The sequence below is a fragment of the Typopeltis vanoorti genome, chromosome 5 (assembly GCF_054136105.1).
Source record: "Typopeltis vanoorti isolate ZY-2024b chromosome 5, IOZ_Tvanoo_1.0, whole genome shotgun sequence".
Taxonomy (NCBI): domain Eukaryota; kingdom Metazoa; phylum Arthropoda; class Arachnida; order Uropygi; family Thelyphonidae; genus Typopeltis; species Typopeltis vanoorti.
The window spans coordinates 43,425,375-43,444,144 of NC_143553.1; the positions used below are offsets into that span (position 1 = coordinate 43,425,375).

Sequence of the window (18,770 nt, forward strand, 5' to 3'; positions counted from 1 at the left end):
GGGAAAATAGTTCCACTGTATAAAGGTGGTTCCAAGACTGCTGTTGTAAATTACCGACCGATTAGCATATCAGGAATCATTGTCAAGGTCTTAGAGAAATTAGTCAAGAAAAGAATACAGGATTGGACAGATGAAAATGGGATATTGTATGGGGGACAACATGGTTTTGTGAAGGGTAGATCATGCCTCAGTAACTTGCTCATTTTATAACACAGTGACGGTTGAACTGGGTAGGGGTAATGGGTTTACAGTGATACTACTGGACCTTGCCAAGGCCTTTGACAGGATACAACATGGAACCCTAATCAGTAAACTGGAGCAGATGGGGATAGATATAGGGTTGGTGAGATGGATAGGAGGGTGGTTGAAGGAGAGATACCAGAGAGTGGTTTATGCAGGAGTGAAGTCTAAAAGACGGCTTGTGACTAGTGGAGTGCCACAGGGCTCTGTTCTTGGACCACTGCCTTTCAATTTGTTCATCAATGATATAGGACAGGATTTGAGAAGAAGTGTTCACTTGTTTGCTGATGATGCAAAGTTGGGTAGAGCAATTATGAGTGCACAGGATGTCAAGATTTTATAGGATGATTTGGATAGTTTGGAGGACTGGGCTAGGAAAAATAGATGTCAATTTAACGTGGCAAAGTGTAAGGTTATGCACTTTGGGGTGAAAAGAATAGCAGCAGTATATCGCATTGGTGGAACCGTACTCCAGGAGATTGATGAGGCCAGGTATTTGGGAGTGTTGGTGGATAGGGAATTGAAGTTTAGGGGCACATTGCAAAAGTGACTAAAACAGCTCACCAAATCACTTGGCTTCTGAAAAATACTTTAACATGCAGAGACAAACAAGTTGTTGTTCCTCTGTATCGAGCCTTGATAAGACCCCTTCTGGACTACTGTGCCCAGTTATGGGCACCAGGGTTTCTTTGTGATGGGGAGGAAGTGGAGAGGATCCAGAGACGAGTGACCAAGATGATAGCAGGTCTGTGGAATGAACCTTATGAGAATAGGTTGAAGATTTTTGGGTTGCAGAAATTGGTTGATAGGCGAAGGAGGGGTGATATGATTGAGAAATTCAAATTACTGAAGGGTTTCTATAAGATTGATCCAGAAGATATTTTTGAAAATATGACTGGTGGTGGGAGGACTAGGGGCCATGAATGGAAGCTGGGCAAGAGCGTGGTTGACAAAGGTGTTAGACCTAGGTTTTTTACTTGGAGAATAGTGAATGAGTGGAATAAGCTTCCAGAGTCTGCTGTGGCTGCTACGACCGTGAATGAGTTCAAGGCAAGGTATGATAGATACTGTGTGAATGTCGAATAGTTGTTCTTGACATGATGTTAGGGCCTCCCTCGATGAGTCTGTCGACTCCTTGGAGTTGCCCGGAACAATAATAAAAACTATGGTGAAGCTGGCCTTTTTGATCATGCCCTGAACACTTTACATAGAATTGACTGGAAAAGCACCAGTTGTTTACATCACACCAAAACATGGTATGAACGTAAATTTAAGGAAGCTTAAATTTATGTTAGGATATCATTTTTACTGTAAGAAAACTATCTATATGAAAGAATGTTTCACTTATGTTATCTTAAATAGAATTTAGCTTTGATGTCCTTTCTAAATAATTAATTTTTTAATTTTATCTGTATTTTTTTTTTATATATATTATATTTTCACTAGAAGTCATGCCAGTAGAATAACTGATCAAATCATTCTCTCTTTAGCATACTGTGTGAAATGTAACTCAGTCTGTCCTTGTATATACTCCAGATGATGACCTCAATATGAAGGTCTAAACGTCGGGAAATTAAAATAGTTATTTATGACACGGTTGTAAAGTCCATAATTTCTAAAATGAATGCTGATCACCGTGTAATACTAAAAGAAAGGAGACTGGTTTCACCCTTTACTGAAGTCTCATCAGTGGCAGCCAGATCCAAGAACTACCATGGTTAACTGTTCTGGCAAGATGGAGTGACTGGAAAGGGTGATTATAAGTAATGGCAGTAAGTTAAAAAAAAAAAAAACTGCCTGTTTTGTGCAGTTTTTTTGAGACATATGTCCTGAGATATTTGTTTTTGTAGTCTACCACTAGGTAGTGGACTACAACAGACTTTGCATATTATTGAGCCTTTGACTCATCCCTTCTGAACTTCTAGCAGTGAGTTTTAAAAACTTACTTGTATAACATGGTGTTGGGGCATTTATGTTTCTCAGGGGCATGTTCACTATAATCTCCTGCTTAGTGGATTAATGGGTTAGGGTGGATGACAACATCTGCAAAGAATTTTATTGCCATTTCACATAGGAAAGCTTTGATCTCAGAGATACTGGTGCTTTTCAATTAAGCTGTATGTTTCTTTGAACCATGGTACATTTGGAGACTATTCATAAAGATTTGTTTTGGATTATCTGCAGTTTGTTAATGCTTGAATCTGCCATGTGACTCTAGGCAAGTGAGCCATATATCAGGACTAGCCCGATCAGCATCTTGTATAGAAGTTCCATGCTTAGGCAAATACACCAGTTGAGTAAGGGCTCACTTGCCTCTAGTCACATGGCAGATTCAAACTCATGTTGATCATTTCTGCTCAAAGCAAAGTTCTTTATCTAGTTATACCCCTAGTATTTGGCTACTAATTATCATGGAATGGAATACTAAATATAATCACTTTGCCCTGCAGGAATACTCATCTTCTTGTGAATAAAACTCTAGTACTCTTGTCACTGACATCAATTTGCCATTTTTTAAACCATTGTTCTTGTTCCAAGATTGCATTTTGCAGTTTTCAGTTGCTAATATACATTGGAGGGAGTGTACCATTATTGCAGTATCATCTGCATACATGGATGGAGGTTGTACCAGGAACTGTGCATGGAATGTCAGCAACACAAAGATGGTAAAAAATCAAAGGTAATAACAGGGGATCCCTGGGGATACATGCTATGATTTGGCATTCATACAATCTGATTCCTTGCAGCTTCACTTGGAGAATTTGATTTCTGAGTTGGATATGGTAAGCCTGAGAAGTCCTAGTAGAAATCTGACCTCCAGGATCCTTTCCTTTCCTTTTCAAACGCTTGACCTCCGGGGAGTTTGAAAAGAATCCTATTTTGCCATATTTTGTTGAATGCTTTGGCAACACCCAGACCTCTGTGTGCTGCTTCCAGCTGTATCCTATGCTGATGTTTTCATGACTCAGAAAACTTGTTCAGTTAATAGAGGTTCGGATAATACAGAGTTCACTGTATTGTAAACTTAATTATGCAGTACCATCATAGTATTCTGTACACCCATTAAGATTACAGGAATTTAATGACGATCAAAACAAATATTAAATACTGACCTGCTTGTACATAAAGAATTGATAAAATGGCTTTTATACTGTGCACCAGACATTTCATTTCCATGATGCACTATGATGTCTCGAGATGCTATTGTAGATAATACTTTAGGAACTATATCAAGCCACCTAATTAAAAAAAAAAACACAATTATTTATTATAAATTGAAAAAAGAAAACATATAATAGAGAACAGCACAACTTGTTTTTATATGTCGATTTTCATATATGATTATGCTAGATTTATAATACATTAAGTATGCATTATTTCCTACTGCTGTTGTTCTCTTAATTCAAAAATGCAACAATAATATCCATATATCATTGTGGATTAATAAAAGTTACTAACATGATTAAGGAATTTCTGAAAACTTGATCTTGAAGATATACAGTTCAGTCAATATGATTAAGTTAAGTGCCTCCATAATGCAGTCAGCAGAAATGATACCATTTACTTGGAAGGACCAAAGTCTGAATCCGCAAGAATGTGAGAGAAACCTTTATAAGTGTTTTTCAAATGAACACAAATTAACTGGTCACATGGATAAATATGAATCACTTCCCCTATTACACAGCATTAATTAGATTTAACTAAATTAAATCCGGCTTGGTTAACTATGGTTAACCAAGCTGCTTAACCATAAATAGACCATTGATGAAACGGAATTACAGATGAAGTAACTCATAGTCTTAGGGACTTAAGACTAAAAGGTTGCTAATTTTTTTTATTCTCCAGTTGGTGCACCTACTTTGTGGGATGAAACCCTCTGCCAACTCTCGATGAAATTCACTAAATCAGCTTCACTTGAACAGATTCCTTATAAAAATTTTTTAAGTCTTAGACTATCTAAGACTTAAAATTCTTTTAAGTCTTAGATAGGACTTAATCTTCTGGCATGACATCCTTCGAAGTGCATTACTAAGAGGCATAACATGTAAAAGAGAAGTAATTTAATAACTATATGCACTAATATGAAAATTAATTTTTATTTAACAGTGCTTCTTAAATATAATCATACGAGGGACACTCCGAAAGCAATACCTCCAATGTGATAGTAGTTCCCCATCCAAAAGAGATATGTCAGTGAAATAAAAAGATATTGTGAAGTCTCTACTTCATTTCCTTACACTATTTCTCAACAATCTTCCTTCCTTTCAACATCTTTTCCACTTAATAATAAGTTTTTCAGACATTGTCATAAAACTCTTCAGGCTGTTTTCAATCCATTTTTGCACCCGTGCTTTGACTTGATCATCAGTCTCCCTTGAGATGTGTTTTCAATTTAGGAAATAACCATACATCTGATAGAGTCCAAGCTGTAGGAATAATATTCCACAACTTCATATCTCTTTGAAAGCCATACAACTGAACATACTTGTGTGTGTGTGCCCTCACATTCTCTCTCTCTCTCTCTCTCTTGGATCTCCTCATGTCTGAGGACTCATGACCTTCCTGATGATGCTTCACCATTTCTTTCTCTCCTGTGCTTCTCTTATTGCTTGTTCTAGTTTAAGTCCAGTGATTCTTGATATTTGGTCAATCCACCTGTAGGGTGGTTTTCCTCTTTTTCCCACACAGTTTACCTGAATGATTATTTTTTTCCAGGAAGCTGCCTTCACTTCTACATATGTGTCCAAAATATTGCATTATTCTCTTGTCAATTATGCCCATCAGTCTTGTGTGGATATTCAGTTCTTCAAGAATACTTTTGTTTGTTAGTTTTTCTGTCCAAGACACTCTTAACAATCTTCTCCGGCACAGAGCTTGAATGCCTCAATTCATCTTCTGTCATCTTTTGTCATTGTCCAAGATTCAGAAGCATAGAGAAAGATCGAATAAACTAAGGTTTCTACAAGCTTAATTTTGGTCTTTTTGAAGATGTTTTTCTTATCTCTTTTTTACATCCATCTTTTTTTTGTTATTATCACTCCAAGGTAATTAAAATTGTTGACAATTTCAATTCCTTCTACATCTAGCTCTTCTGCATTTTTTATAACCATTATTTTGGTTTTGTCTTGATTTATTCGTAAACCATAGCTTAAGCTTACCCATTCTAATTGATTCAGGATGGATTTTAATTCCTGTTCATTTGTTGCTATTATCACTGTCATCTGAGTATCGTAAGTTAGTGATTGTTCGCCCACCTAATTTAATGCCTCCATTCCACTTTTCTAGAGATCTTTTCATTATAGTTTCGCTGTAAAGGTTGAATAGTAATGGTGAGAGTATGCATCCTTGTCTTGAACCTTTTTCAAATTGGAATGCAGGGGACACTGAGTTTTCAATTCTTAATGTTGCTTGATATTGATATAAGTTCTTTATGAAGGTTACTAGATGGTTTGGTATTCCTGATTCTTGCATGATGTCCCATAAAATATCCCATCTCATACAGTCAAAGGACTTGGAGTAATCTATAAAGCATAGATAAAGGCTTAAGATGAATTCCCTTGCTTTTTCGATTATTTGTCTGATGTTAGATATATGATCTATAGCTCCTCGATCTTTTCTGAATCCTGCTTGTTCTTCTCAGATCTGATGGTCTATAAACTTTGTAATCTTTCCTTAATAATGTGTGGTAAAATCTTGCTGGTATGTGAGATAAGGGCAATGGTGAGATAGTTTTCACATTTGTTGTGATTGCCTTTCTTGTAGATTGGGATAATGGTGAAAGTCCAGTCATATGGCCATCTTCCAGTCTTCCCGATTTTGTTGCATAAATCTCACATTATCACACTGCAAATATGAACAAGAATTAATTGTGTCTTTGCCACAGATGTTCCTTAACTCAAATTAAATTAATTCATTATTTCCACTTTCTCATTGGCTTCACAAAGTTGTGTGAATTGAATTTATATTCACCAACTTTGTCATTCCTTTCATCATATGTGGAACTACTTTTTTACAACATGGTGTGAGGTCACGCAAATGAATCCATTTCAATGGCTATCGAAGCAATTAGATTTAAAGTTGTAGAATATCCTCTCTACAGCCAAGACTTGGCTGTATTGGACTTCTGGTTACTTCCTACAGTGAAAACACATCTCAAGAATATCCATTACTAAAATAACAAACAGGTCAATGCAGAACAAGCAAACAGTTCCGAAAACAACCTGAAGAGTTTTGTGACAAGGGCTATGAGAAACTATGTACATGAATGTAGATGTGTACACATATGTGCAAAGAACTGGGTTGCCTGCTTGTGGGATGAAAATGAAAAATCTGAGATATCAGGATATGATCCATCCTACATCCATATAAGACTGGCTAATTCATCTTTAGTTGAAAAGCCAAATACAAAACTTCTTTGCTTCATCAATGGGATTCAAACCCTGCTCTTTCAAAATTGCATCACACTGACATGACTCTGGCTTTGTTAACTGGTGATACATAAATAAATAAAACAGGAAGCGAGAGAAAAAAAATGCATGGTTTTCAAATCACAGGCATCTTGCTAGTATTAAGGATAGCTTAAACCTGCAAGGGAAGGAAAGTATCAAAGCTAGATAACTAAGGGAAGACCTCAACATAGTCTTTTAAGAAATCAGATGAAAAGATAGGGGTTCCAACCTAACCTAATGTCCAATCCTCACCTTCTCATGATGTATCCTGTTAGTAGGTATCTATATGGATTGGATACTGGATGAATAAGGATGAGCTAGCAATTTGGGATTTGGCCACCAAAACTGTACTCTGTCTGGCTTAGACCAAAAGACAATACAACAAAATAAAATATGCCCATTTAACTCCTTTTTTAGAAATATAAAAAACTTCAACTGCATTCTGAATGGAGATACTATAGAACAAGTAAAATATTTCGGCTATTTACCCACAATTTTTAGTGAAGATGGCAAGTTAAATCTACAAACAGAGAACAGAATAAACAATCAAAGGTGTTATGATGGGTAGTTAGCTGAATAAATTTATATGGAATAAGAGAGAAATTTATTTTATCATCTTATGTAAGAATAATTTTAAAATGTTTCAGTCATTAATCAAATAGGCATAGGAAGTGACCACAGAATGGTTAGAGGGAAAATAAGAATAGAAAAAAATTTGCAGGATGCAGAATAAAACAAAATATGTAAAGATAAATAATGATCCATTAGAAGCCAAAAAACAATTATTAAAGAATATGCAAAGCTGCTATAATGGGTAGCCAGCTGAATAAATGTATATGGAATAAGAGAGAAATTTATTTTATCATCTCATGTAAGGATATTTAAAGATGTTTCCATCATCAATCAAATAGGCATATGAAGTGATCACAGAATAGTTAGAAGAAAAATAACAGAAGAAAAAAAAAATCATAGAATGAAACAGAATAAAACAAAATATGTAAAGATAAATAATGATGCATTAGTAGCCAATAAAAAATTATACCAAGAAGAAACTGCAAAAAAATTATATTGTTAGAGAAATAACATGAATGAAAACAGAAACCTACCAATGGAAAATCAACAGAAAAAGTTAATCATTCGGAGGCTTCTGTGGTTAAAAAGTTCAATCGAATTATGGTTTTGTGACCACATTTTTATTAAAAGACTGTTTTTTAAAACTAAACAAGTACTAAAAAACAAACCCGACAAGTTTCGTTAGTCGTCAAACTAATGAAAGGGGTAAAGAGAACTAACAGTTTAAAGCACAAGCTATAAGAAATTACAAAAAAAAACAAGTTCATTTGTTGGTATTATGAACATCAAAAAAGTTCGTTAAAAAAAAAAACGAATAACAGAACTATACAACCGTTAATGCGTGTTAGTATGCAACTGCTAACACATTAACGGTTGTATAGATCTGTTATTCGGGTTTTTTTTAACAAACTTTTTTAATGTTTCATAATAGCAACAAATGAACTTGTTTTTTCATAATTTCTTATAATTTGTGCTTTAAACTGTTAGTTCTCTTTACCCCTGAAGATGTTAGTCTGACGATTAACGAAACTTGTCGGGTTATTTAGTACTTGTTTAGTTTTAAAAAACAGTCTTTTTTAATAAAAATGTGGTCACAAAACCAGAAAAAGTTAAACCTAATCATCATAGAAAGCATATATATATATATATATATATATATATATATATATATATATATAAGATTTTATATATGATTATAAAACATAAAAAGGTAAAAAATAATAACTTCTCAGAGAAAACAAAAATCTTTTAAATCTTTTAGAGAAAATAAGACAAAAAATTGGAGATGGTAAAAGAAATACAATAGAATTTACAAAAATAAATAAATAAAACAATCAGAAAAAACATTTAAAAAGATTAAAAGAAAAGAGAAGAGAAGATAAAATTATGCAAGAAACAACAGATAACAAAAATATGAAAGTACTACAAAACAGTCCATATTATATGGAAGCCAGAAGAACATGATGAAGAAAAAAGTCTTCCAGAAATACAAAATTTTGAAACTGAATAAGCAATGGAAGATATGAAAAATATGGTATTCAAAATGTAAGGGGAAGATGGAATTACAATAGAAATGATGAAAGCAATGGGAGAAATAAATATTAACAGTACTAAAAAAATCTATTTAATAAATGCCTAAAACAGAAAGATATACAAAACAGCTGGAACAATGCTTTCACGATACTCTTGTTCAAAAGGGGTAATAAGAAAATTACAGACCTATAAGCTTGCTATCACAAGTGGATTAACTATTTATAAAAATAATAACAAACAGAATCACAAGATTATTGGATGTAGTTCAGCTTAATGAACAAGCTGGATTCAGAAAGGGATTTAGCACAATCAACCATTTGCAGATATTGAATCAGCTAAGAGAAAAATGCAAAGAATACACCCTACCAACTGCAAATATGTTTTATAGTTATAAAAAAAGCTTTTGATTCAGTTGAAAAACAGGCAATCCAAATAGCAATAAAGAAACATGAAGTACACCAAATTTATATACAGCTAATAAACAAAATATACAAAAAAAGCAACTGCTAGTATCCTTACAAATGAACCCAGCAGGCTTATTCCAAATAAATAAAGGAGTACACCAAGGAGATATTTCACTATTATTCAGTATTAGAATATGCAATGAGTGAATTAGTGACAAGGGAATTAACAGTAATGGTAAAGTACTGAATCATTTATGATATGCTGATAATATTGTAGTAATAGTAAACAACAAAAGAAAACTACAAGAAATGAATGAATTAATTAAACACAGTATCAAATAAAGTAGGATCGAAAGAAACCAGATAACAGAACTACAAATATCAGACAATAACAAAAGAATATGTATACCTTCGTAGAACTTTTACCTAAGAAAAAAACCATTTATAAAGAAATAAAAAAAAGGAGAATTCAGCTAGGCTGAATGGCTTTTAAAAAACTGAAAATATTCCAGTACAGTAAAAATAAAACCAGAAAATACAGCAAAACTTTTCAACCAGTGCTTCACCCCAATTATGACATAAGGATCAGATGGGGTGCTTAAGGGTCAAAGCTGTATAACTGAGAGAAGACCTCCACATAGCCTTTAAAGGAATGCGGAGAACCGACCAGGGCTTCTGACCTAATGTCCAATCATCACCTTCTCATAGTGCACTCTGTTGGGTATCTACTTGGATACTGAACGAACGAGGATGGGCTGGCAATTTGGGATTTAGCCGACCAAATTGTATTCTTATTGGTTAAACCAAAATAAAAAATGATGGTACAACATGACAAAATTTCATGCCGGCTGGGGCGTCGCCCGGTTAAACAAGGTCCCCGTTGTTTTCGCCAGGGAACCAGGGTGAACAGCGAAAAGTCAGTTACTGGAACAAATCTGAAATCAAACCCCAACTCAACATCACCAGAGTTAAAGATCGGTACTATCAACGTAAGAAGCCTGAATGGCAAAGAAATGGAGCTAGCTGAGGAATTAGATAAGTACCAGATCGACATAATAGGAGTGACTGAAACAAAAAAGACAAAAACTGGTGAGATCTTTCTGAGCAATAAATACAAAATGTTATATTCAGGCATTGACAATCAAGGAAAAGAAGGAGTAGCCATAGTATTCAACACAAAATACGAGGCTAATCTTCTTGAATGGCAGTCAGTCTCAAGTAGAGTAATGTGGACAAATATGAGAATGGGGAACTGGACAATGAGACTTATTTGTGCCTATGGTCCCACAGAAGGTTCTACTAAGGTAGAAGTGGAGGAATTTTTTGAGGCTTTAGAAAAAGCAACTGACACAATGAAAAAGGAAAAGTGTCCTTGTTGGGGATCTAAATAGCAGAGTAGGAAATGATTGTGAGACATACAAAAATATTTTGGGAAAATTTGGAGAAAAGATCAAAGCTAATAATAATGGCAAATATCTGTTGGATTTCTGCTCAGGACATGGACTAGTTATTACTAACACCATGTTCCAACATAAAAATGTGCACATATTTACACGGAGAGAAGAAGCAAGGAATAAGAAAAGTCTCATTGACTATGTTATTGTTGATAGTGATGTTTTCTCCCAGGACACCAGGGTGTACAGAGGATTTGAAATTGGAAGTGATCACTATTCAGTCTTGAGCAGGAAAAAATTGAATTTCATATTGAAAAGAATAACATGTAAGAAAGTTTTAAAGCGAATAAAAGCTCTCAGATGTGAACTGTAGACTAAAATACAGAAATATATTGAAGAAAAAATGAAAGAGTTTGAGAACCGGAATCAAACCTTGGAGATTCAGTGGCAAACTATGAAGAAAACATTCATTGATTCAGCCAGAGAGGCATGTGGTGAGGTTGTCTGCAAGGATAGTAAAATCAGAACTCCATGGTGGACACAGGAAGTTAAAGAGGCAGTGAAGGAAAAGAAGTAAGCATATCAAAAGTTCCTGTCAAATAAGTCAGCCTGTGCTCTTAGAGAATACAGAGACAAATGTAAGAATGCCAAACACTGTGTAAAACTAGCTAAACAAAAGTCATGGGAGGACTTTGGCAAGAATATAGAAAATAAATATCAAGAAGGTGGTAAGATATTCTGGAGGATGTTGAGGAAGCTTAGAAATGGAGGAAAGAGTGCTGCTGTAAAAGGAGTTAGAAATGATAAATGTGATATGAAAACGGGAGAAAAAGATATCCTTGAAGTATGGGGTAATTACTTTGAAAAACTGCTAAATGAAACAAGCAGTGATGACAGCACAGTGGTAAAAAACACTGATCAGGCATGCAGTCAGGAATACATATCCATACTTGAAGTAGAAAAAGCCATCAAAGGCTTGAAATGTGGAAAGGCAGCAGGAGTAGATGATATTCGACCAGAAATGCTGAAGTATGGTGTTATAAAAGTCTTGCAGTGGCTACACTGCATAGTTCAGAAAGCCTGGACAGAGGGACGAATTCCCGATGATTGGAATAGAGCTCTCTCAGTACCCGTATATAAAAAGGGAAATAAAACTGAAAGTGAAAATTACAGAGGTATTTCCCTACTGAGTGCTCCTGGCAAGATCTATGCAAGTATACTTGAGAAACAGTTGAGAAGAATTGTGGAAGAAAAGCTGGGTGAAGAACAAGCTGGATTCAGGCCAAATAGAGGCTGTCAGGATCGGATCTTCACTTTACGACAAATAGTCGAGAAAGCATGGGAATATAACAGAGATCTGTATTTAAGTTTTGTCGATTTGGAAAAGGCATATGACAAGGTGCCAAGAGAGAAGCTATTCAATACGCTACAGTTACATGGTGTCAATGGTGCATTATATCAAGCAATACTTAGTCTTTATTTGAGTTGTAAGTCAGCAGTTAGAATTGAAGGAAGTACAGGAAGATGGTTTAATGTTAAATCTGGTGTGAGACAAGGATGGACATTATCCCCTCTGTTATTCATCATCTATATGGATCACATTATGAAGGAAACTGGTATTAAACATGATATCAAAATTGGAGATGTTAATGTCAGCTCTTTGCTTTTTGCGGATGATGTTATACTTCTACAAGTCTGCAAGATTCTCTGACTAAATTGAATAGCTGTTGTAATAGATATGGTATGAAGGTCAGCAATAAAAAGACAAAGACAATGAAAATAGGCAGAATCATTGAAAATGTCAACTGTGTTGTGAATGGAGAACCTGTGGAACAAGTAAAACATTTCAGCTACTTAGGCACGATTTTTACTGAAGATGGTAAATTAAATATAGAAATAGACAACAGAATCAGCAAAGCTGGTATGGTAGGAAGTCAATTGAATAAATTCATATGGAATAAGAGAGAAATTAGTCGGAACACTAAATTAGCTGTATACAAGACAGTGTTCAAACCAGTTTTAACTTATGGAGCTGAGAGCTGGGTCAGAAGTAAAACACTTGACCAAAGACTAGAGACTGCAGATATGAGAGGCCTGAGAAAGATTAGAGGCGTGAACAGATGGCATCAATGGCAATATCATATTAAAAATGAGGATATTAGGAAAGAACTTGACATTGTCAGCATCCAGGAATGCGTTAGCAGAGCTAATCTCAGGTGGTATGGTCACTTAAATAGAATGGGAGAGGAAAGATTAGCAAAACAAGTGTTCTCTGCCAGGTTGGCAGGAAAACGACCCAGAGGAAGACCAAGATATAGGTGGATTGATACGATACAAAGTGCCTTAGACGATAGAAATATAAGATCTGATATTGTTGGAGTCTTGACAAGTAACAGACTGATTTGGAGGAAAATTGTAGATAGGAAGTTAGTAATGATGTAATTTTTTCATGTAGTACTGTCATATCCTGTACACCCCTTGAGGGTACAAGGCAGGAATTTGATGATGATGATGATGAATATATCAAATACAAATATACCAGCTCAAGTTTTACATGAAGTGGCAAGGGAATTAGTGCCCTTGACTGTATTGCTTAATCTAAGTCTTAGTTCTGGGTTTGTCCCGAGAGGGTGGATATAGGGGAAATTAGTTCCATTGCATAAAGGGCTGAAAGAATAATGTAGCAAATTACCAACCAATCAGCATATCAGGAGTTGTCATCAAAAGTATTGGGGAAGTTGGTCAAGAGCAAAATACAGGAATGGTTAAATGGAAATGGGATACTGTATTGGGGGCCAACTTGGTTTGTGAAGAGTAGGTTATGCCTAAGTAACTTGGTCATATTTTATAATACGGTGACAGATACGGATAAAGGTAATGGGTTTACAGTTTTACTGCTGGACTTTGCAAAAGGACTTTGCAAAATCTATCAAGTCTTGCAAGATGACTTGATAGATTGGAGTTCTGGACTAAGGAGAATGAATGTCAGTTTAATGTGGTGAAGTGTAAGGTTATGCATTCTGGGGTGAAAAGATTAGCAGCAGTATACCACACTGGTGGAACTGTACTCCAAGAAATTGACAAAGCCAGAGACTTGGGAGTGTTAGTGGACAGGGAGTTTGGTTGCTGAAGAATGCAGAGACAAGCAGGTTATTGTTCCTCTTTATTAAGCCTTGATAAGATCCCATCTTGAGTACTGTGCACAGATCTGGGAGCCAGGGTTTCTTGGCAATGAGAAGGAGGTGGAGAGTGACCGAGATGGTAGCAGGTCTATGAAATGAACCTTATGTGAACAGGTCGAAGATTTGTGGGTTACAGAAACTGGTTGATATGCAGAAAAGGGGTGATATGATTGAGACATACAAATTACTGAGGGGTTTTTTACAAGATCAATTCAGAGAAAATTTTTCAGAACAAGTCTGGTGGTGGGAGAACTAGGGGCCATCCATGGAAACTGAGTAAGAGTGTAGTTAGCAAGAGTGTTAGAGCTTGGTATTTTTTTGCTTGGAGAGAAGTGAATGAGTGGAATAGGTTGCCAGAGTCTTTTGTGGGTACCATGACTGTGAATAAGTTCAAAGTATGATAGATACTGTGCAAATATTGGATAGTTCTTGACATGATGTTTAGGGCCTCCCTCGATGAGTCTAAGAACTCCTTGGAGTAGTCCATAATAATAATAATATTAAAAGCGGAGTGAGACAGGAGTATATAACATCCACTATATTTTTCAATATATATATATATACAATGAAATGATAATGAAAGAATAAGAAATAATTGAAATAGGCATAAAAATAAATGGCAATAGAATTAACATTAGATTTGCTGATGATGTGGTGTTCATAGCTAAATCAAAAATAAAATTACCAAAAAATGGTTCAAATATTAATAAATATCAGAATTATGACACAATATTAAATAGTTAAACTCAAGTATATGATAATAAGTAAAAAATAACAAGAAACACAACAGGATTATCAAAGGGTATCAGTGGGATGCATCAAAAATGTTATGGCTTATAATTATTTAGAATGATTACAGAAGATGGAACAACAGTTATGGAAATAAAATCACAAATATCTAAGGAAAAAGAAGCATTAGTAACAAAAAATTACTAATGACCTCAGGAATAAATCATCATCATCATCATCATCATCAAATTCCTGCCATGTACCCACAAGGGGTGTACAGGATATGACAGTACTACATGAAAAAATTACATCATTACTAACTTCCTATCAACAATTTTTCTCCAAATCAGTCTGTTACTTGTCAAGACTTCAACATTATCAGATCTTATATTTCTATCGTCTAAGGCACTTTGTACCGTATCAATCCACCTATATCTTGGTCTTCCTCTGGGTCGTTTTCCTGCAAACCTGGCAGAGAACACTTGTTTTACTAATCTTTCCTCTCCCATTCTATTTAAGTGACCATACCATCTGAGATTAGCACTGCTAACGCATTCCTGGATGTTGACAATGTCAAGTTCTTTCCTAATATCCTCATTTTTAATATGATATTGCCATTGATGCCATCTGTTCACGCCTCTAATCTTTCTCAGGACTCTCATATCTGCGGTCTCTAGTCTTTGGTCAAGTGTTTTACTTCTGACCCAGCTCTCAGATCCATAAGTTAAAATTGGTTTGAACACAGTCTTGTATACAGCTAATTTAGTGTTCCGACTAATTTCTTTCTTATTCCATATGAATTTATTCAATTGACTTCCCACCATACCAGCTTTGCTGATTCTGTTGTCTATTTCTATATTTAGTTTACCATCTTCAGTAAAAATTGTGCCTAAGTAGCTGAAATGTTTTACTTGTTCCACAGGTTCTCCATTCACAACACAGTTGACATTTTCAATGATTCTGCCTATTTTCATTGTCTTTGTCTTTTTATTGCTGACCTTCATACCATATCTATTACAACAGTTATTCAATTTAGTCAGAGAATCTTGCAGACTTGTAGCGGATTTATTTAGACGTATAACATCATCCGCATAAAGCAAAGAGCTGACATTAACATCTCCAATTTTGATATCAGGTTTAATACCACATTCCTTCATAACGTGATCCATATAGATAATGAATAACAGAGGGGATAATGTACTTGTCTCACACCAGATTTAACATTAAACCATCGTCCTGTACTTCCTTCAATTCTAACTACTGACTCACAACTCAAATAAAGACCAAGTATTGCTTGATATAATGCCCCATTGACATCATATAACTGCAGCGTATTGAATAGCTTCTCTCTTGGCACCTTGTCATATGCCTTTTCCAAATCGACAAAACTTAAATACAGATCTTTGTTATATTCCCATGCTTTCTCGACTATATGTCGTAAAGTGAAGATCTGATCCTGACAGCCTCTATTTGGCCTGAATCCAGCTTGTTCTTCACCAAGCTTTTCTTCCACAATTCTTCTCAACCGTTTCTCAAGTATACTTGCATAGATCTTGCCAGGAACACTCAGTAGGGAAATACCTCTGTAATTCTCACATTCAGTTTTATTTCCCTTTTTATATATGAGTACTATGAGAGCTCTACTCCAATCATCGGGAATTCATCCCTCTGTCCAGGCTTTCTGAACTATGCAGTGCAGCCACTGTAAGACTCTTATACCACCATACTTCAGCATTTCTGGTCGAATATCATCTACTCCTGCTGCCTTTCCACATTTCAAGCCTTTGATGGTTTTTTCTAATTCAAGTATGGATATGTATTCCTGACTGCATGCCTGGTCAGTGTTTTTTATCACTGTGCTGTCATCACTGCTTGTTTCATTTAGCAGTTTTTCAAAGTAATTACTCCATACTTCAAGAATATCTTTTTCTCCTGTTTTCATTTCACCTTTATCATCTCTAATTCCTTTTACAGCACTCTTTCCTCCATTCCTAAGCTTCTTCAACAACCTCCAGAATATTTTGCCACCTTCTTGATATTTATTTTCTATATTCTTGCCAAAGTCCTCCCATGACTTTTGTTTAGCTAGTTTTACACTCTGTTTAGCTTTCTTACATTTGTCTCTGTATTCTGTAAGAGTAAAAGCTGACTTATTTGCCAGGAACTTTTGATATGCTTTCTTCTTTTCCTTCACTGCCTCTTTAACTTCCTGTGTCCACCAGGGAGTTCTGATTTTTTTATCTTTGCACACAACCTCACCACATGCCTCTCTGGCAGAATCAATCAATGTTTCCTTCAGAGTTTGCCACTGAATCTCCAAGGTTTGATTCCTGTTTTCAAACTCTTTCATTTTCTTTTCAATAATCTTTGTGTATTTTAGTCTACAGTTCACATCTGAGAGCTGCTGAACTTTTATTCGCTTTAAAACTTTCTTACATGTTATTCTTTTCAATATGAAATTCAATTTTATCCTGCTCAAGACTAAATAGTGATCACTTCCAATTTCAAATCCTCTGTACACTCTGGTGTTCTGCACCAGGGAGAAAACATCACTATCAACAATAACATAGTCAATGAGACTTTTCTTATTCCTAGCCTCTTCTCTCCATGTGAATTTGTGCACATTTTTATGTTGGAACATGGTGTTAGTAATAACCAGTCCATGTCCTGAGCAGAAATCCAACAGATATTTGCCATTATTATTAGCTTTGCTCTTTTCTCCAAATTTTCCCAAAATATTTTTGTATGTCTCACAATCATTTCCTACTCTACTATTTAGATCCCCAACAAGGACACTTTTCCTTTTTCTTTGTGTCAGTTGCTTTTTCTAAAGCCTCAAAAAATTCCTCCACTTCTACCTTAGTAGAATCTTCTGTGGGACCATAGGCACAAATAAGTCTCATTGTCCAGTTCCCCATTCTCATATTTGCCCACATTACTCTACTTGAGAATGACTGCCATTCAAGAAGATTAGCCTCGTATTTTGTGTTGGATACTATGGCTACTCCTTCTTTTCCTTGATTGTCATTGGACAATTCAGTCACCCCTATTAGGTCGATCTGGTACTTATCTAATTAACAGACTAAATAATAAATAAACAGACTAAATCCTATATATGGTCCACAGTGAATTATGGACATGAGACGAGGACATATACAAAATCAACAATCAGGAAAGTGCAATCCTTTCAAGATGTGGTGCTAAAGTCAAGCACTGAAGATTTCTTGGAAGGAGAAAAAAAAAATAATGAAGAGGTACTGAAGATAATAGGAACAGAAAGAGCACTTGTGGAAGACCTTATAAAGTGAAAGTGCAAGATGGAAGGACACATGAAGAAAATTAGCAGAGATAATGTCTCTTGAAATAATGGAGATCTACTGGTAGACCAAGAACATCTTAGGTCGATGACTTAAAGAAACAGATGAGCAACAAGAGCTATTATGAAAAAAGGAGGGCAGAAACTCAGACACTCTGTCATACCATGATTACTAACCTTCAAACTGGAGAACTACTGAAGAAGTAAAAGAATGCACTGATTCTCCTACATAAGGCCAATGATAGGCTGGTATGGGGATTATATAGCTTCTTCCAGTCAAACCAAACCTTACCTTCCATGGTGTGACCTGTTTCCACACAAATGAGGTCGTTGCACTTCATATGAGGATTGCCACCTTTAAGCACATTTTCTCCAGGTGGAGAAAATTCAAACTAGATTCCTAGGTGGGAGATCATCACCTTACTTAATGGAGGTTGAAATGTGTACTAGCATGTTTAATCTTTAGAGCAGAATTTCCAGTTTCTGTCTTCCTCTCATCACACATGCAGTGCTGGTGACAACCTCTACTGATGTGCTCAACTGACACATAATAGGTAATGAGCCAGTAAAGCTTTTAGAGAGTACACAGAATTTAAAAAGTGATGGTAATACATCAGCTTTCTCACTTGGCTAGCAAATAATCCTATTGCCATTTATTCTACCAGGATTGTGCTGGAGAGAGTCTGAATATTGTAGTATGCAGGGAGCAATGTTGAAGTCGTGCATTGAGAAAAGACTGGACATTACTTTTGAGGGAACTATATTCATGAATCTTTCATTGTCAAGACTTTGCTCTATAAATTTCTGACATCACAAATAATGACAGACAATATCAATAGCAAAAATGGCTCTGTCAAGAAAAAAAAAAATCACCAAAAATACAACAGAAAAAAACTTTCACATCCACTTCGCTAATATTCATTACCATGAATTTGTGGTAATGTGTGTTA

General features: G+C 35.4%; 1 protein-coding gene across 1 annotated transcript in view; it reads right to left on the reverse strand.

Annotated features, from left to right (window-relative positions):
- The window catches only part of LOC150106343 (Fanconi anemia group I protein-like), a 370,741-nt gene that overhangs the window by 217,577 nt on the left and 134,394 nt on the right, over window positions 1–18,770 (reverse strand). The window contains exon 6 of the mRNA XM_090392981.1: window positions 3,354–3,479. Coding sequence (XP_090249107.1) covers window positions 3,354–3,479 — 126 coding nt within the window. The remainder of the gene's footprint in view (window positions 1–3,353; window positions 3,480–18,770) is intronic.